The 22202-nt window shown below is 35.5% G+C and overlaps 1 protein-coding gene across 2 annotated transcripts in view; it reads right to left on the reverse strand.

The window, feature by feature from the left end:
• Positions 1–22202, reverse strand: part of LOC125649985 (focadhesin-like) — a 193024-nt gene that overhangs the window by 15602 nt on the left and 155220 nt on the right. For both annotated transcript variants that reach the window (XM_048877901.2, XM_048877902.2), the window contains 7 exons: positions 20579–20750; positions 18186–18266; positions 17651–17776; positions 13191–13306; positions 12765–13001; positions 12200–12399; positions 9509–9686 (listed from right to left, as the gene is read on the reverse strand). In XM_048877901.2, coding sequence (XP_048733858.2) covers positions 9509–9686; positions 12200–12399; positions 12765–13001; positions 13191–13306; positions 17651–17776; positions 18186–18266; positions 20579–20750 — 1110 coding nt within the window. The remainder of the gene's footprint in view (positions 1–9508; positions 9687–12199; positions 12400–12764; positions 13002–13190; positions 13307–17650; positions 17777–18185; positions 18267–20578; positions 20751–22202) is intronic.

Consider the following 22202-nt stretch of genomic DNA (forward strand, 5'->3'; position numbering starts at 1 on the left):
ATCTATAAAGCTAAATTCTAATAATCAGCAAGATGTGTTCTCATCTGTGTTTTACAATTTTTCATTTGTATTGTATATTTTCAATTTATACAGAGTATTATGATTTTTCATTTGCATTGTGTAATTTTCATTTGTATTGTATAATTTTTTATTTGTATTGTAACAGAGGGATTGTTTATTTTGGTTTGTTACAAAGGATCTCATTGGTTTAAACTTCTGGTTGGGTTATCAATCCGATAGGCTATCATCTTTTTTCATAACTACTGCTTACACGTAGATTCTACTAGATGTAAATAACCACTGTTTAGCTACACGTAGATTCTACTAGAGACATAAATAACTATTGCTTACATGTAGATTCTACTAGAGACATAAATAACTACTGTTTACACAGAGATTCTACTAGAGACATAAATAACTACTGTTTACACGTAGATTCTACTAGAGACACAAATAACTATTGTTTACACGTATATTCTACTAGAGACGTAAATAACTATTGTTTACACATAGATTCTACTAGAGACATAAATAACTATTGTTTACACGTAGATTCTACTAGAGACATAAATAACTATTGTTTACACGGAGATTCTACTAGAGATATAAATAACTATTGTTTACACGTAGATTCTACTAGAGACATAAATAACTATTGTTTACACGTAGATTCTACTAGAGACATAAATAACTATTGTTTACACATAGATTCTACTAGAGACATAAATACTGTTTACACGGAGATTCTACTAGAGACATAAATAACTATTGTTTACACGTAGATTCTACTAGAGACATAAATAACTACTGTTTACACGGAGATTCTACTAGAGATATAAATAACTATTGTTTACACGTAGATTCTACTAGAGACGTAAATAACTACTGTTTACACAGAGATTCTACTAGAGACATAAATAACTACTGTTTACACGGAGATTCTACTAGAGACGTAAATAAATATTGTTTACACGGAGATTCTACTAGAGATATAAATAACTATTGTTTACACGTAGATTCTACTAGAGACGTAAATAACTACTGTTTACACGGAGATTCTACTAGAGACATAAATAACTACTGTTTACACGGAGATTCTACTAGAGACATAAATAACTACTGTTTACACGGAGATTCTACTAGAGACATAAATAACTACTGTTTACACGGAGATTCTACTAGAGACATAAATAACTACTGTTTACACGTAGATTCTACTAGAGACGTAAATAACTACTGTTTACACAGAGATTCTACTAGAGACATAAATAACTATTGTTTACACGTAGATTCTACTAGAGACATAAATAACTATTGTTTACACGGAGATTCTACTAGAGACATAAATAACTACTGTTTACACGGAGATTCTACTAGAGACATAAATAACTACTGTTTACACGGAGATTCTACTAGAGACATAAATAACTACTGTTTACACGGAGATTCTACTAGAGACGTAAATAACTGCTGTTTACATGGAGATTCTACTAGACGTAAATACACGTTCTCCACTTTCCGTTTATGAAAGATTTTATCTGGTGTACGTGATATACATCCTTGATGCCCATGTCATAACATGTCTGCACCTGTTTTAATATTGTCTCAATCTTGGCACTTTATGGTTAGAAATGATATTGATATTAACACCAATCAGTTGTTTACTTGTCAAATTTTGTGATGAAGAAATTTCATCTGTTTATCAGAAAATGTCATCAGACATGTGGTGGCAGACAGTTCTAATGTTGGTGAAAACATCTTAATTTGTTTTTTTGACCTGCTCCATTTTAATGAATAGTTTGATCTATTAATTATGTCATCATCTGTCTATCTCTTGTCAATTCAAAATTCATCTTTTAAAGTTTTTAAACTCCATTTTACAATGATTAACAAACGAGTTCCACAACTTATATTGATGCTTCTTGTCAGCTCGGATTTTGGAGTGAAGGAGTCATTGATGTGGGAGGAAATCGGAGTATTCAGAGGAAACCCACATGTCCAAATGCCAGTGGGTGACCACAATGCTCTGTCTCATACAAATGCTGCCGATATTGAAGATCGAACTTGGGTCGCAGCTGTGAGGAATGAGTGTGTTAGCCTCTACATGGACACGTATTAAATTGCAGATTATGTATATACACATTTTAAAGAAATCTTTTGTTTGAGTTTAGTCCTCAGAATAAGAAGCGTTTACATGAGAAAAAGCAACAGAGCATTGTGGTCACTCGCTGGCAGAAAGGTGAGTTCCCTCCAGGTGCTCCTGTTTCCTCTAACATTAATGACACCTTCACGCCAAAATCAGAGCCGATGAGAAGCATTAACGTAAGTTGTAGAACTTGTTTGTTAATCATTGTAAAATGGAGTTTAACAAGAGGCCCATGGGCCACATCGCTCACCTGAGTCACCTTGGCCCATATCTGAAGACTTTCCATATATATTTGCATGTAAAACCTTAGTCCCTAATATGGCCCCAACCTACCCCTGGAGGCCATGATTTTTGCAAACTTGAATCTACACTATGTCAGAAAGCTTTCATGTAAATGTCAACTTCTTTGGTCCAATGGTTCTTGAGAAGAAGATTTTTAAAGATTTTCCCTGTATTTGTATGTAAAACTTTGATCCCCCTTTGTGGCCCCATCCTACCCCCGGGGGCCATGATTTGAACAAACTTGAATCTGCACTATGTCAGAAAGCTTTCATGTAAAAATCAGCTTTTCTGGCTCAGTGGTTCTTGAGAAGAAGATTTTTAAAGTTTTTCCCTATACATTTGTGTGCAAAACTTTGATTCCCTTGGGGCCCCATCCTATCCCCGGGGGCCATGATTTTAACAAACTTGAATCTGCACTATGTCAGAAAGCTTTCATGTAAAAATCAGCTTTTCTGGCTCAGTGGTTCTTGAGAAGAAGATTTTTAAAGATTTTTCCTATATATTTGTATGTAAAACTTTGATCCCCTATTGTGGCCCCATCCAACCCCAGGGGTCCATGATTTGAACAAACTTGAATCTGCATTATGTCAGGAAGCTTTCATGTAAATCTCAGCTTTTCTGGCTCAGTGGTTCTTGAGAAGATTTTTAAAGTTTTTCCCTATACATTTGTGTGCAAAACTTTGATCCCCTTGGGGCCCCATCCTATCCCCCGGGGGCCATGATTTTAACAAACTTGAATCTGCACTATGTCAGAAAGTTTTCATGTAAAAATCAGCTTTTCTGGCTCAATGGTTCTTGAGAAGAAGATTTTTAAAGATTTTTCCTATATATTTGTATGTAAAACTTTGATCCCCTATTGTGGCCCCATCCAACCCCAGGGGTCCATGATTTGAACAAACTTGAATCTGCATTATGTCAGGAAGCTTTCATGTAAATCTCAGCTTTTCTGGCTCAGTGGTTCTTGAGAAGAAGATTTTTAAAGTTTTTCCCTATATATTTGTATGTAAAACTTTGATCCCCCCTTGTGGCCCCATCCTACCACCGGGGGCCATGATTTGAACAAATTTGAATCTGCAATATGTCAGGAAGTTTTCAGGTAAATTTCAGCTCTTCTGACCCAGTGGTTCTTGGGAAGAAGATTTTTAAATGACCCCACCCTATTTTTGTGATTATCTCCCCTTTGAAAGGGACATGGCCTTTCATTTGAACAAACTTGAAAGCCCTTCACCCAAGGATGCTTTTGGCCATGTTTGGTTGAAATTGGCCCAGTGGTTCATGAGAAGAAGGTGAAAATGTGAAAAGTTTACAGACAGACGGACGCCGGACAAAATGTGATCAGAAAAGCTCACTTGAGCCTTCGGCTCAGGTGAGCTAAAAACCTAGAGGTTTGTAAACATGCTTCAATGCCTGCACACACTTGCTGATTTTTTATCATATATTTTTGGGAGTTGAACTATGTTCAATCTCCCTGGGTCATCACGCACTTTTCTGCGCAGTAATTTGTATTGATTTGTATAGTGATCGTCAGCGGGGGTTCTGTGTCAGCTGATTTACTCCTAGGTAAATCAACATAAACTTTTATAAACATCCGCCATTAAATAATCCATGTAACTTTTCTGAATTAATCTAATTTTGATAATTGACATGTAAATAAATGCAATGATATTGTATTCAAATCAATTTGAATACAAGATTTCGATCAATTGATACTGATAGACATAGAAAAATAAAAGATAAGGTTGAAAATTGTCGTTTGTAGCGCAGCGTCACCTATAAACATTGATAGGGAAACGAACGACAACTGCACACAAGCCCTATTGACACCATGGCGCGAAATATCGAATATGGTGTGAAACCTCAGAAAATTTACAAGAAATAACTCTACAACATTGTGTATGTGTATATATTTGGTTTTTTTTAATGTGATATTAAAAAAATGCTTGATGTTACATGTAGATTGAATTAAAACACGTCATTCCCAGTCAACAACTTTCGATTGGGATCGGAATACGAAATAAAATTTCTTATATCCGGTGGCAAAGTGAAACTGCTTCATGCTTCAAGTTATTGAATTACGTAGTAATTGCACGTTACACATTAGAGAACTGTTCCTTTTAATAAAGAAAGTCACAAAATAGATACAAAATGAGTGTACCTTATTCATTACTGTTACCGAGCTTTCGTCGACTATAATCTCGAAATGGCGTGTTTCGCTGCGCTTGATGACGGTAAGGTCCACATTTTCTACGTGAGTAGTGTGATATTTGTTTATGAATTTTTTGCGCATACATGGTATGTCTCGGCTAGGAATAATGGAAACTTTCTCACCTATGTATGTAAAGACATATTAATCTCTATTTTTAAAAATGTAGAACACTTTTATCAAATGACAATGTTTGAAAACGCTTAGAGCCCCGATGTCAGAATTTCCTTTTCCAAGACATCAATATGTCAAATTCATTATCCTTTTTGAATAGTATATACCATATTTTGTACCAGTTATCCATTTTGAATCCCCTATTACAATGGGATTTTGCTTGACTCTGTAATGTTTGAGTGGATGTCATGAGTGTGTGTCAAACAGAAATTTTAAGAGCATGGGATAAGGTACTGCCATGTATTACTTCACTATCAAAGTTTAACCCAGTTGCCACAATGTTGAATTTATGCTGCAAAAAGGATTGGAAATTGCTCTTGTCAAAACACATTGTTTATTTGTCTACAAATGAAAGAGACATGAGGATTCTCCCTCACAAACTGAAAAAAAAAAATAGTTATGGATCTTGTACATGTATAGTTTATTAATCACTATAGATTTCCAGCATCACAAGTCTGATTCCACTATATGCTTTCCATACTGTCAGGTTCATTCACCCCCTGTTTGAGCCACAGTATAATATCCCAAATACCTTGGCAATAAATAACATTATTTGACTAGTGTTTCATTTTTAGCGGAGTTGCGATGAAGTCGAACTCGGCTTATGATCTGATGAAGTGCCTTTGGGCGGGCACGCATCAACATTTCATTTCCGCACCATAGCTCTTGATCAAATTATAGGATCTCATTCAAACTTAGATGGATTGTCACCCTCAGTAAGATGAGGAAGCCTATCGATTCTGGGGTCACTAGGTCAAAGGTCAAGGGCTATAAATAGACTGAAATTTGGAGAAAATTTTGTTTTCCGCACCATAGCTCTTGAACGAATTTTTGGATCTCAATCAAACTTAGATCGATTAAGTAAGACAAGAAGCCTATCGATTCCGGGGTCACAAGGTCAAAGTCACAGTGGCTATAAATAGACTGAAATTTGGAGAAAATTTTGTTTTCTGCACTATAATTTTTTAACAAATTATAGGATCTCAATTAAACTTAGATGGATTATCGCCCTTGATGAGACAAAGAAGCCTATTGATTTTGGTCAAGGGTTATAGGTCAAGGTCACAAAGGATTTAAGTCGGCTGAAATTTATGTACGCAAAATTTTGCTCCCTGCTTGATAATTCTTGAAAACTTTTCTGCCGGTTCCCTCTATGCCCATTCCTTGCGCAACTTGGCTTGTGCATTTCCGATGCCCGACAATTTTTAATTTTTTTGCATTTCATTTATTTTGAGTTATTATACAATTATTTACCATTCCATTGATCCTCTACAGGACTGTAGTATACTCAGGTGACAGTTTAGCATATTGGACTACCTTTTCAAGTAATGAATCCTTAGAATTAGCTATAACTAGGATTAAACTTGAATGTATATATACAGGGGAAAAACTTCTTCATAACTGCAAGGCATTGATAACCATATTGATTTGAATGTTTGGGCCATAATATGTGGTCACATTTTTCATGAGAATATAAAGGGGTGAAATTCTAGAAAACAACAACACGACTTCTGTTACTCGAGGAGCGTTGTGGCCCATGGGCCTTCCATTATCCATGTTTGCTGTTGTAACGCTTTGAAAAACAACAACAGTTGATTTGTATCTAAAATCATGATAATATTCAGTCATTTATCCCCCTACCCTTCCAGTGCTATCTTTTCTAACTGAATTTCCACAATGTTCAACTCCCATGAGTACTTTAAGTACTTTGATTAACAAGAGGTACTGTGAGCAATGCTCACTAAGAATACCCCCCGCTTACCCCAATCTACCAAAGGGTGTTTGTTAATAGGTATAAATTACCTCTTTCCTGAGTGTAAAAATATGGTATGCCTTTGTAGAAGAAAATGAAAGATATAGTCCAAACACAAATCCATGGCATAAACCTATAATTTTGACCTTGAGATGAAAGGTCAAGATCATAAAGAGGTCATGAATGTACATGACACATAGTCTCATGGTGATACATCCATGGCCATGATCTTAACAATTTATAATCTGCACTATATCAGGAAGCTTTCATATAAATGTCAGCTTTTCTGGCTCAGTGGTTCTTGAGAAGAAGATTTTAAAAGATTTTTCCTATAAATTTGTATGTAAAACTTTGATGCCCCCCTTGAGGCCCCATCCAATCCCCGGGGTCCATGATTTTAACAAACTTGAATCTGCACTATATCAAAAAAAAAAAAAAAAAAAAAAAACCCGAAACCCCCCCCCCCCCCCCCAAAAAAAACAAACAAAAAAACTTTGACCCCCTATTGTGGCCCCATCCGATCCGCGGGGGTCATGATTTTAACAATTTAGGATCTGTACTATATCAGGAAGCTTTCATATAAATCTCAGCTTTTCTGGCTCAGTGATTCTTGGGAAGAAGATTTTTAAAGATTTTCCTATATATTTGTATGTAAAACTTTGACCCCCTATTGTGGCCCCATCCGACCCCCGGGGGCCATGATTTTAACAATTTAGAATCTGTACTATATCAGGAAGCTTTCATATAAATCTCAGCTTTTCTGGCTCAGTGGTTCTTGGGAAGAAGATTTTTAAAGATTTTCCTATATATTTGTATGTAAAACTTTGACCCCCTATTGTGGCCCCATCCAACCCCCGGGGGCCATGATTTTAACAATTTAAAATCTGCACTATATCAGGAAGCTTTCATATAAATGTCAGCTTTTCTGGCTCAGTGGTTCTTGAGAAGAAGATTTTTAAAGATTTTTCCTATATATTTGTATGTAAAACTTTGATCCCCTATTGTGGCCCAAGCCTACCCAGGGGGCCATGATTTTAACAATTTAGAATCTGCATTATATAAGGAAGCTTTCATTCAAATCTCAGCTTTTCTGGCTCAGTGGTTCTTGAGAAGAAGATTTTTAAAGATTTTCCCTATTTATTTGTATGTAAAACTTTGATCCCCTATTGTGGCCCCATCCGACCCCCGGGGGCCATGATTTTAACAATTTAGAATCTACACTACCTAATACAGCTTATCTATAAATCTCATCTTTTCTGGCCCAGTGGTTCTTGAGAAGATTTTTTAATGACCCTACCCTATTTTTACCTTTTCTTGATTATCTCCCCTTGGAAGGTGGCCTGGCCTTTTATTTTAACAATTTAGAATTCCCTTTACCTAAGGATGTTTTGTGCCAACTTTGGTTGAAATTGGCCCAGTGGTTGTTGAGAAGAAGTTGAAAATGTGAAAAGTTTACAGACGGACAGACGGACGGACGCCGGAATACGGGTGATCAGAAAAGCTCACTTGAGCTTTCAGCTCAGGTGAGGTAAAAAAAACCTTTAATTTTGACCTTGAAGTCAAGGTCATATAGAGGTCATGAAGGTACTCGACATATCGTCTCATGGTGATCCACCTGTGTGCCAAATATGGTATGCCTAAGTCAAAGAACAAAGAAGTTATGGCCCGGACACGAATCTGCACAGACAGACAGACATTTATTATAAAAACATTTATTTGTAGAATTATAAAACTTTAACTATAGTATACAGAAAACTGACACGCAAGAAAAATGAGACTTTAGGCCTGACATCATTTGGCCTACATCTGGGAAAAGTCTTTCAGTGCAGTCCCAGTTAGGTCTGATGATGAAATTCGTACATTTTTTATTCAAAGGAGCAGTGATACTGATGCAATGTAATTAACAATGAGATTGTAAACAGATTCCAAGTGTTTTTTGTTAGTGGATATAGACATGGACTTTACATGGACTCAAGTCTCATTTAGGCCTACATTGGAGACATTTATTACATCAGAGACACATGTGGGGGGATAGTAGAACTTTTGAGATGCCATAACATTACATAAATAAGTATCAAGTTCATGTTTTGGGTGGAGGAGGGGCACTGAATGAATCACAAAATTTTCTCACTTGGAAGAAATGCTGGCAGTAATTTATTAAGGTGACTGGCTTTTTCATCATGTTCTTATTTTCATTAGCCTCAATGAAGTCATATATGTTTAAAGGTCAAAATATAGGAGGATGGACATCACGTTGTCATGTTTGTGGTTTTTATAACAAGCAGACGAATTGACTATTCATCCACGTAACTACATAATGTATGTCACATGATATGAATGATAGAAATACCTTTCTGTCACAGAATATCTGTATCTTACATGCATAGATATGAGAGAAACAAGAGGTACTGTGAGCAATGCTCACTAAGAATACCCCCCGCTTACCCCAATCTCCCAAAGGGTGTTGGTAATGGGTATAAACTACCTCTTTTCTGAGTGTAAAAAACAAATGGCATGACAAACCGAACCATATTGCTACTTCGATGTCCAGTGCGCGTGACCTTTGACCCCAAAATCGATAGGGAACATCTTCATCCCATGGGTAGTCCATATGTATGATATGGTGACTGTAGGTGGAAAGGATAACGCTTTAGAGCCCGGAAACCATATTGCTACTTCGATGTCCAGTGCGCTTGACCTTTGACCTTTTGACCCCAAAATCGATAGGGAACATCTTCATCCCATGGGTAGTCCATATGTATGATATGGTGACGGTAGGTGGAAAGGATAATGCTTTAGAGTCCGGAAACCATTGCGTCTACAGACGGACGGACGGACAGACGGACAACCCGATTCCAGTATACCCCCCCCACAACTTGTTGCGGGGGGTATAAATATCTTTCTTCAAATATTCATCATGACTGAGAACAGTCTGGTCACTACAACTTACCTGATCTGTATTTGTGACTTTGTCTGACAGAGTTATGGCTCCTGTTGACACATTTCGAATGTGACCCAGTAACTCTAAGAGCCACTGAAGCCGATGTAAGGTGCCATTGGACTCTGCTTGAGATTGGGCGATGTGCCAGAATGTGTGATAAAACAAAGCATGCAGCTCTGACGTGATGCTGAAAAAAAAAAACCATTGCATTAATACTCAAACGCTGTCTGTCTTAACATGGGAGACAGTGCAATATTACACAATATACAAACATGCAATATCACATATGATGGTGAATATCAATTTGCACTAACTGGGTTTAAAGATTCTTGAGCTTGCAAGTGAATTTTTATGTTCAAAGCATGCCAATATTCACCCATATAGGTTCACTATTTCAATTTCTATGTAACCAAAACCTACTTCATCTAGGTTTCATGGTGATCATTTATATTTTTTGGTCAAGTTTAAAAGTTGAAGCAGTATTAGCACTTACATGAATACATGCATAATTCACACAACTGCATCACTCAATGCTAATGAAATGTTTCAAATTAGGAAATGGTTATACTAATCGTAAATCAGGATAGAAATAGTACAAGAATTATGTGGTACTTCTTAAGAGATAAATCTACAGCATTAAGGAAGTTAGCTCCTGAGCTTTTGAGTACAACTGTGCAGGATGCTACAACTAAGTACCCACTGGTTCAATACTGATTCCATTGGTGCAAATTTATTACACATCTATTGATGAACCCTATCCAGTTGAAAAATTTTGTGTCAATTCAAATTTTGAAAGGGTTTTCAGGGACTATATTTTGTGGCGGAAGGATTCACTAATCAAAAAGTTCCAATTCTCCAACCCCCACTTTTTTAGTTGCACTTTAAATTGGAAGACCAGACCTTGAAAATTATGTAAAATTTTAGAAATTGACATTACTCCTAATATGTTCTTTTAAACTCTCAATTTTGATATCATGAAGTTTTTCGTGTATCAAGTGCAAAAAGGTCATTATTAATTTCCTTTACTAGTATTAATTTCTTTTTTCATCTGTAGTGTTAAAGGACATGATTATGTATCTATTTTATGTAAAGATTGATTTATGTTGCTCATGTTGTATTGACACTAACAGAACAAGAGTACCGTAAACGGTACATAATACGCCTGTGAAATGCTTACATAGGGTGTTTTTTTTTGTGCTATAATTTGTATAACTTTGCTTCAGGTAGAATCAGCCATCATGAGGCTGTAACAACTTTCATATGAACAAAGGGTCTTAGCTTAAATTAAAAATCGAGATTTCCTCAAAATGGACTAAGTTCAACAACCTGTAATTTTTTCAAAAATGGAAGAGAAAATCAAAATCCTTCCCCAGCTGCACATCTTCAATACCCATACAAACACTCCACAAAATAAGATGGTCCTCACTTGAAAACTGTGGGAGAAGTAGGGCGGACAAATTAAGTACCCTCCATAGAATATTAATTTCCAAATAGACTAAGTTCAACAACCTGTAATTTTCTCAAAAATTGTAGAAAATCAAAATCCATCCCACATGCACATCTTCAATACCCATACAAACACTCCACAAAATAAGAAGGCTCTCACTTGAAAACTGTGGGAGGAGTAGGGCGGACAAATTATGTACCCTCCATAGAATAATTATTTCCAAATAAAGGGGCAAAACTCCTGGAAAAAAGGTTGAAATGGATCAAAATTGCAGTATGATCTAGAGTGACCCACAAAGAAGCTACACAGCAAGTTTCAGCATGATATGTGAAAGGAAAATGAAATTATAAAGAGAAAACCCCGAACGGCCGGACAGATGGACGGCCGGCTGGTGAGACGGACAGACGGACGTTCGTACAGACATTGCTGTACATAATACATCCCATCTAAAGACGGGCGTATAAAAATCAAGTTTAATTGAATAAAGTGCAAAAAGGTCATGTTTAGAACACTATAGCTCAGTAACAAGCGTTGCGACCACAGTTATTCTTTTTAATTTCTTAATTCTCTTTCAATGTAGAAATCAAAAATACACTTCCTAAAAAATTTACATTACTCCAAATGTCAGGTGCAAACATCTTTAAGTGATACTTCTTAAGAGATAAATCAACAGCATTAAGTGATACTTCTTTAGGAGATAAATCAACAGCATTAAGTGATACTTCTTTGGGAGATAAATCAACAGAAACAGCTTTGTTTACAGCTAACGTGTGTGTGGTTGCAAACCCCAAACGTTTTAATGATAAACTATCATTACAGGGAAGCCGGGCATTCAATAAAGGCCCTGTGCAGACAATGTATGCTGAAATTCTCTAAAATTTAGGAACATTTCGTTACAGTACTAATAAATTATTCACTATATAGTAACATACACTTATTCAATATATACTTACTACTTTTTTTAACAATAAAACATTCTGTTTTACAGAAATTTTAGCATACAATATATAAAGACCCTTACTAATCACGAACTTTATATGAGAAAAAAAAACCAGGATCCAAAACAAAATGGCCAAGGTATAAAGTTAATATTATTGTACTCTAGCTGTGAACAAAGATGGCAGACCAGACAGTGTTTGGTAAGCTCTGGTAGCCTGTTTAGACTTTTAGTATCTTGAAAGAACCTAAGTTATCATTTAAATAAAAAGAATTTGTTTTCTTCAGTTAGGTTTGGAAATCCTAGGTCTGAATACCTGTCTGGATTGTTAAGGCTGGCATCCACACAGCGGTTCAGCAAGGCCATTGGTTGCCGTCCCTGGACCACCAGATAACATCTCACAAAACAGCACAGGAAGTGGTCATCCGCATCAGAAAAATCCCCCTCTGTCAGGTCATCAAACACAGCGTCTGGAACACTTCCGAGACATTCCCCTAACAGATGATGAACTCGATACTGCAAGACAGAAAACTGCATGTACCATTCAAGATAGAAATCCCCCCCCCCCCCGGTTTACAATCGATCAACAATATGTCATAATATCGTCAGTAAGTATGCCAATTTGTTAACAATACATCTTTTCTGTCTATTCACATCTTCCAGTATTGTACAAAGACAGCAAAGTATCTAGTGATAACTAATATTTGTTGTAGAATTTTTTGGTATCATGTACATGATTAATCTTCTTGACATCTACTCTTCCTACAACAACTTGTGTTACACAAATCAAATAACAATGAGACATTCTAGACACTGAAAACAATGAAGCTGGACACTGATGAGCCTAAAATAAACAGTGATCCAGCCCAAATTCCACTCACATCAGTCTGCTCTCCCACTGTTCTTTTGTAGACCGATTTCAAACACTGTAACAAAATGTCTGTAACAGCAGAAGGAAGGTCACGAATCTTCAGTGCCCTGTGAAGTCCGTACAAACCATGGAGATACAAATCACCCTTTTCCTTCTGCATCATGTCAAGGAGTGAAGTCAAGGTCGCAGGGGACACAGAGGTCACCAGTGTAGGTAATTCAACATAGAGCAAGCCACGACAGGAATCCTGATAAATGAAAATTAAAACTACAGTAGATGGATATACATTTCTGTGGTTCAGTCTCACAAAAATACAAATTTTTAACTTCCAAATATTTGCTGCGATTTATTACACAAACATTAAATGGGATCATAAAACAAAGTACAAGTTCATCATTGTAAAGTAATACTGATAATATCAGTGCCCCCGACTTACATTGAGAGTCTGCAGGAGAGGAGAAACCATCCACGAACTAACCAAAATGGCTGCTGTAGGGGAATAGAAACTCTGGGTAATGGCTAATTGAAGACATAACCTCTTCACTTCGTCACCTACAAAACAAGTTCATTCATTCAGTGGCATATAAATTTTCCCTGTAACATATTTAAAGAGGAAATAATCAGATTAAAAGAATGGTTAAGGAATATGTCTCTTTTTATACAGATATAGGTTTGACACTTTATACATATAACAACCTTGCTAGCTGAAACAAACAATCTGTTTGTGCCCAAAGTATGGATTTCATACTTTTATTGACAATAAAGCATTTCCATGGAGAAAAACACCTGTCATGCGAATTTGTCAATTTCTTGATTTTTCAGGAAATGTGCCATATTTTGACATTATGATCGTAAGAAACTGAATAGGAACATTGACTAAATGAACTAAAAAGTAAATGATGTGTATATATCACAGATACATGTAATAAACATGTATAGAGATTACATCAGATATATATAGCCCTAATAACAAACATGTATAGACATTACATCACAGATACATATATCTCTAATAATAAACATGTATAGACATTACATCACAGATACATATAGCCCTAATAACAAACATGTATAGACATTACATCACAGATATATATATCTCTAATAATAAACATGTATAGACATTACATCACAGATACATATATCTCTAATAATAAACATGTATAGACATTACATCACAGATATATATATCTCTAATAATAAACATGTATAGACATTACATCACAGATATATGTAGCCCTAATAATAAACATGTATAGACATTACATCACAGATACATACAGTCCTAATAATAAATATGTATAGACATTACATCACAGATACATATATCTCTAATAATAAACATGTATAGACATTACATCACAGATACATATATCTCTAATAATAAACATGTATAGACATTACATCACAGATACATATATCTCTAATAATAAACATGTATAGACATTACATCACAGATACATATATCTCTAATAATAAACATGTATAGACATTACATCACAGATATATATAGCCCTAATAATAAACATGTATAGACATTACATCACAGATATATATATATATCTAATAACAAACATGTATAGACATTACATCACAGATATATATATCTCTAATAATAAACATGTATAGACATTACATCACAGATACATACAGCCCTAATAATAAACATGTATAGACATTACATCACAGATATATATAGCCCTAATAATAAACATGTATAGACATTACATCACAGATATATATATATATCTAATAACAAACATGTATAGACATTACATCACAGATATATATATCTCTAATAATAAACATGTATAGACATTACATCACAGATACATACAGCCCTAATAATAAACATGTATAGACATTACATCACAGATATATATAGCCCTAATAATAAACATGTATAGACATTACATCACAGATATATATATATATCTAATAACAAACATGTATAGACATTACATCACAGATATATATATCTCTAATAATAAACATGTATAGACATTACATCACAGATACATACAGCCCTAATAATAAACATGTATAGACATTACATCACAGATACATATAGCCCTAATAATAAACATGTATAGACATTACATCACAGATACATATATCTCTAATAATAAACATGTATAGACATTACATCACAGATATATATATCTCTAATAATAAACATGTATAGACATTACATCACAGATACATATATCTCTAATAATAAACATGTATAGACATTACATCACAGATACATACAGCCCTAATAATAAATATGTATAGACATTACATCACAGATACATATATCTCTAATAATAAACATGTATAGACATTACATCACAGATATATATATCTCTAATAATAAACATGTATAGACATTACATCACAGATACATATATCTCTAATAATAAACATGTATAGACATTACATCACAGATATATATAGTCCTAATAATAAACATGTATAGACATTACATCACAGATACATACAGCCCTAATAATAAACATGTATAGACATTACATCACAGATACATATATCTCTAATAACAAACATGTATAGACATTACATCACAGATATATATATATATATATATCTAATAATAAACATGTATAGACATTACATCACAGATACATATATCTCTAATAATAAACATGTATAGACATTACATCAGATATATATAGCCCTAATAATAAACATGTATAGACATTACATCACAGATATATGTAGCCCTAATAATAAACATGTATAGACATTACATCACAGATACATACAGCCCTAATAATAAACATGTATAGACATTACATCACAGATACATATAGTCCTAATAATAAACATGTATAGACATTACATCACAGATACATATATCTCTAATAATAAACATGTATAGACATTACATCACAGATATATATAGCCCTAATAATAAACATGTATAGACATTACATCACAGATACATATAGTCCTAATAATAAATATGTATAGACATTACATCACAGATACATATATCTCTAATAATAAACATGTATAGACATTACATCACAGATACATATAGCCCTAATAATAAACATGTATAGACATTACATCACAGATACATACAGCCCTAATAATAAACATGTATAGACATTACATCACAGATATATATATCTCTAATAATAAATAAGTATAGACATTACATCACAGGTTTTGTTCTGTATACCAAACTTTACCAAATATCTAACATCTTTGGCCTATGAATGAATATTTTACTTTTTAAAGACTATGATTATAAATTATGTATTTCATGATGTCATAATGCACAAAATGATTTACGTTTTATGATGCAAATGTGTGCATAAAGTTACAATAATATGTAGACATTCACATCTTGGACCCTCCAACTAATACAAAATGAAAGGGATGTTTTTCTCTACATGTAAAGTTATGTCCTGCTATATCCTAATAAACAAAACAAACAGTCAAATACAGGTACTATGATTGTCTCTTAAATCAACATCTGACTACCACCTGCATTGAAACTACATGTAGATGTTAGTTCACAATAACACTGATAACGAAACATCTATATTCCTGGCCAATCCAACCGTTTGTTTTTCTACACAGTGCTGAATCTCTAATGAAATATCCAACCTATGTACATAACACCATAGCCATAACAGACTGATTACCCCCACCTGAGTAGAATAAGATATGATGATGATTGGCTGCAGATCTGTTGCTCTCTGGGGGAAAATGTTCCGACAAACCATAGAAACAGATCACTAGCTCTATTTAAGTTATCTTTATAATACATTTCCCAGTTATGGAAATGAGTTTGTAGAACAAATCACCCAATTATCTCCCTAGAAAATCCCATGTCTCCATCAGAAAAGGTTCTGATTTGTACAAATTTTTATGATCTAGGTTAAATGTCAAGGTCACTGGAGTCACTTGACCTTGATAGTAGTTTGTAAGCCTCTTCCTCCAAGTTTTCTGATTTGTTACTTACTTAAATTGACACTCATTAGAGGAGTAAGGACATCTGACCAGTTGACAAGGGACAAGGTCTGACCAGTTGACAGGAGGCAAGGTCTGAGCAGTTGACAAGAGGCAAGGTCTGAGCAGTTGACAGGAGGCAAGGTCTGAGCAGTTGACAAGAGGCAAGGTTTGAGCAGTTGACAAGAGGCAACGTTTGAGCAGTTGACAGGGGGAAGGGTCTGAGCAGTTGACAAGAGGCAAGGTTTGAGCAGTTGACAGGGGGAAGGGTCTGAGCAGTTTACAAGAGGCAAGGTTTGAGCAGTTGACAGGGGACAGGGTCTGAGCAGTTGACAAGAGGCAAGGTTTGACCAGTTGACAGGGGGAAGGGTCTGAGCAGTTGACAAGAGGCAAGGTTTGAGCAGTTGACAGGGGGCAGGGTCTGAGCAGCTGACAAGAGGCAAGGTCTGAGCAGTTGACAGGGGGCAGGGTCTGAGCAGTTGACAAGAGGCAAGGTCTGAGCAGTTGACAGGAGACAGGGTCTGAGCAGTTGACAGGGGGCAAGGTCTGAGCAGTTTACAAGAGGCAGGGTCTGAGCAGTTGACAGGGGGCAAGGTCTGAGCAGTTGACAAGAGGTAAGGTCTGAGCAGTTGAAAGGAGGCAGGGTCTGAGCAGTTGACAGGAGGCAAGGTCTGAGCAGTTGACAGGGGGCAAGGTCCGAGCAGTTGACAGGGGGCAAGGTCCGATTCGATACTTACTGAAATTGACTCTCATTAAAGGGGTGCGGATACCAGCCCAGTTGACAGAGGGCAGGGTCTGAGCAGTTAACAGGGGCAGGGTCCAATTCGATACTTACTGAAATTGACTCTCATTAAGGGGGCGAGGATACCAGCCCAGTTGACAGAGGGCAGGGTCTGAGCAGTTAACAGGGGCAGGGTCCAATTCGATACTTACTGAAATTGACTCTCATTAAGGGGGCGAGGATACCAGCCCAGTTGACAGGGGGCAGGGTTTGACTGACTTTTTCCACTAGACTTCTGAGGCAGCACTTCACCCGGGTCTCTGGAATAGCTTCAGGTCCTACAACAAATGTTTTGAATTAGGTTTTAAAATAATGGGGACTAACACTATACAAAATATGGCATCCATTTGCACATGTCCTAGTAGTCTGGTTTTGTAATTTGACCTTTCAATCAGAAAATCTGTAAGAAGACATTGTAAGAATACCAAACCTTTGTGCAAATGTCATCCTTGAAAGCATCAATGAAATTTGATGAAGAATACACTATGAATCTTGCATTTAAAGAATTCTGAAATGTCCGTTTTAATAACCTGAACTTTTCTTATCAAACTTGCTCATCAATAACATTGCTTCATCTTCAACAATTCTTTCAGTTTGCTTTTTTTATGTTGCTAAAATGTAACACATAATACAAAGTCTCAGTTTTGTAAAGCAGCATGATTATGTCTAGAATTATAACTGTGTTACCTTTCTTGCCTGCCTCAATGAGAAAGTCTACCACTGCTCGTAACAGACTGGATTCTGGGAGATATTTCAGGGAGATAGGCACTAGAAAATAAAAAAAAATCAATGTGAAAGTCTACCACTGCTCGCAACGGACTGGGTTCCGGAGGATATCTCAAGGATGTGTGGATAACAAAAAACAGAAGTGTTGCAAGTTGAAGGTGGAAATCAGCATCTTTTAAACTTTTCTATAAGTTAAGAATAGAATATCTCCATACCACAAGTACTGATGCACTCTCTCTATATAACCATCCATATTGGTAGAAGCAGTAAAAAACCGGAGTTCTTGAATAGAATTTTCATTTGTAAGACAGACCAAAAGCACCAAGAATCATATCAGACCTAGTTTTCATTTGTCAGACATTTAGACCAAATTAAAGGACACATCTCATGTTTTCAAAGTATACAAAATTACAAGTCTTCTTTATGCTTATGTAGTAATTAATTATAATAGTTCGTTCGCCGAAATTTTGCGATAATTAACCACAATACACACTTAAATCTAAGCCCCGATTTCAAAAAGTCGAGTTAATTAGGTAGGTATAGTCATAGAACAGTGACATATCACATGCGCCCTTCAGATTGTATAAGTAGTGTGAGATATTAATGAAAACTCAGCTTTTAACCCAATTTATTCACCATGGGCAACATTTATATCGATGTTGACAAATTTTCCGAGTTTTATGTTTTCGCCACCAGCGCATACATATAGCGATGTAAATACTCAAATATAGCGAGTAAAGCGTGTACGAAATCGGCAATATTGCAAGTAAATAATGTTTATATGGGTCGCTGTCTACAAACTGTTTGGTAATGTTATTCCTTTATACATCTGTAATTGGCGCTGTTTTTCTAAAATAAACAGTGCAATAATTATTTATTTTTGGATTAGACAAATTATAATACGTTACATGGTTGACAACTAGGCCTTAGGCCAAGCTACTGTCACGGGTGCATTTTGGAAAGAAAGAAAAAGAAAAAACACACACAAATCAATAAAAATAATCAAATTTAAAATGGAAATCACATTATTTTATTTTGATAGAGCAATCTTATTATCATTTTTGAATTGTGATCTGCACGTCGTTAGGAAGTGGGAGTACGGCATTATACTGCTCAATGCGCTCAAGATGTTACGAGTTCAATAAGGAAATAATTTTATAATTCAATTTAAAGTTAAGAAATACAATACAGTGTATTCTATTATTTGTATAATTAAAAGTTCAATTATTTTGTATCTTTAAAATTTTTGTAAATCTACCAGTTGGTAGAAACTGAGAGCACAAGTTACATTGTATATGTTGTTACAAGGTAAAGGTAAGTTGATCCGAGTATGTATTGAATTTGAAGAGCAAAACAGAATGTATGCTGTAGGCCTACCAGTGCTTATAGCTTCAATATATCCATTTTCTCGCAGTTTATCAGGGTCTTTGTCCAAGTGGTTTTTGAAAAGGTGACTGGGTGTTTTTTAAAAGGTAAAGTTCTTGCTCCAACAAAAAATTATCCATGTCTTTTTTCTCGTACCTACCTTCGAAAAATTGAAAAAAATACTCAGTCTAAATCCTTTCTACTGACAACTAGTACACCCAAGCATGGCACAAAACATCTTAATGCAATATTATTTACAAGCCATTAACGTGATAATTGTTTTTCTGTCGATTTAATCTAATCTGTTTATGAAATGGCTTATAGATGTTTTCAAACCCAGGGGCACATATGACGTCACACATAATGGCGCGTAAACTAGCGAAAGAAAATATGCATATCGCAAGATTTGAATTTCATCGCTTTCAAACTCGAAAATTACGCAAAATATTTCATTTAAAACACATTTAAAGTAGTTTTAGGAATGAAAAGAATTAATTTTGCTGAAAAAATGAAAAAGTTTAGAAACATGCATTGTGTCATTGAAAGCACCTAGAATCACATCAGACCTAGTTTTCACAAACACAGAGCCTTACATACATACAAACTTCATACACCAATATAAAATTCTACTGATATTTAACATAAACTATTCATTTCCTTGTTAACGAAAAAACAGACACATAAGAGTTTGTAATCTAGCTATACTGCTCCACCATGGAAAAAACCAGACAGATAACAGTTTGTAATGTATATATACCACTAGCTTTGGTTTCCGCCATGGAAAAAGCAGACAGATAGCAGTTTGTAATCTATACCGCTAGCTTTGGTTTCCGCCATGGAAAAAGCAGACAGATAGCAGTTTGTAATCTATACCGCTAGCTTTGGTTTCCACCATGGAAAAACCAGACAGATAGCAGTTTGTAATCTATACCGCTAGCTTTGGTTTCCGCCATGGAAAAACCAGACAGATAATAGTTTGTAATGTTTACCGTTAACTCTGGTCTCTGCCACTGAAGACGCAGAAAGATAATAGTTCCCCAACATCCAGGCTGCTGTTTTCTGAATTCCAAGGTCATCACCGGTGGAAATCATCTGAGTCATCACCTTGACAACATCGTCAGCATCCATACCACCCAAGGACATCGACATGCTTCCAGTGTTCTGAAAAAAAGAAAGGTGGACCATGTACATCAGAATATGGAACATGTGAAATATGTTTTCATGTTACAGAACAGTGTGGAATGTGTACATCAGAACAGTTTGTTTCTGTTGTATGTCCTGTTGAGGATTTTTCACTCATATTGAAACGCCACCAGCTGTAGGTGAAGTACAACAAAATTAGACCTACACTGTATGCTTAGCACAGGGTCGTAGCAGTGAGGTTCGTTAAAGTGCCAACACCTGTCACGACAGTCTTTCAAATGATAAAGACATTCAATCACTATAGCCATTTTGGACCCACCTTGGAACCGAAACCATTAACCCCTGGGATCATGAAATTTACAATTCTGGTAAAGTACTACCTGCTCCTTCTAAATACAGGTGACTCTCGATGGCTCGAACTTCGATCTCTCGAAGTTCTCGGTCTCTTAAAGTGATATCATGGTCCCAATTTTTCTCTCTATGTAACAAAGCAAATTTACTATCAATCTCTCGAACGTTCGATCTCTCGAAGTTCTCGATCTCTCGAAGTGAAGTCGGGTCCTGTAAAACACATTTCATTGTTTTTCACTCTCGATCTCTCGAAGTGGTGGTAGCGTATACCCACCATTACCCAAGTGTGTAATAATTTCCGCTTGGGCCTTACCTGGATTTTGTTGAATGCCGGAGGGGTAATTAGGTGTTTACATAGTTGAAACATCGCCTGTACTTCTTTGTGGGGGTGACACACTTGGGTATATAATTGGCTAATTGGTCAGTTTACACCTTGCACTGGGGTTTGGTGTCGTGATGATTAAAATTATATATAATCCGACTATGAATAAAATCTATAATTTGTTTTGACTTGACGAGAGAGTAAGTTTTATACATAAATTAGAGATCTACAGACTGTTAAATTTCTCGGGTTTGTTCTTTGTGTAAAGTTACTCTAAAACATCGTTTTACTCATTCGTTAGAATTTTTGCTTTGGGTAAAGCGACATAACATTGTGCTCTGTTTAGTTTGCGATAGTAAAGCGTCATCGTAACTTGTTTTGTATGCCTATCTAAGCATGATTAAAGAACAAATAAATACATAAACTTTGAAATGTTTTTATTAATGCAAAATAATGTTTTTTATTTTGATATCAAAGTACCTGATGAATATGAAGGAAAACATTTCTGGTTACTGTAAAATCTGAACCATACCGGCGGACCTTCAATTTCCAAATTTCGATCTCTCAAACTCTCGATTTCTTAAAGTTTTATCAAGGTCCCTTGAACTTCGAGTTATTGAGTCACCTGTATACATTTACTTTCAACCTAGTATCAATTGCACTAAAGAAGATATTATTTTAATATTTCCTACTCTACATCACTATGCATTTAGGTTTTCTTACATATGTGATTAATTGATTGTATCTTGCTTAACGTCTCTCTCTCTCGAATTTTCATTCATATGGAGACGTCACCA

Source organism: Ostrea edulis, chromosome 5 (genome assembly GCF_947568905.1).
Source record: "Ostrea edulis chromosome 5, xbOstEdul1.1, whole genome shotgun sequence".
NCBI classification, from domain to species: Eukaryota; Metazoa; Mollusca; class Bivalvia; order Ostreida; family Ostreidae; genus Ostrea; species Ostrea edulis.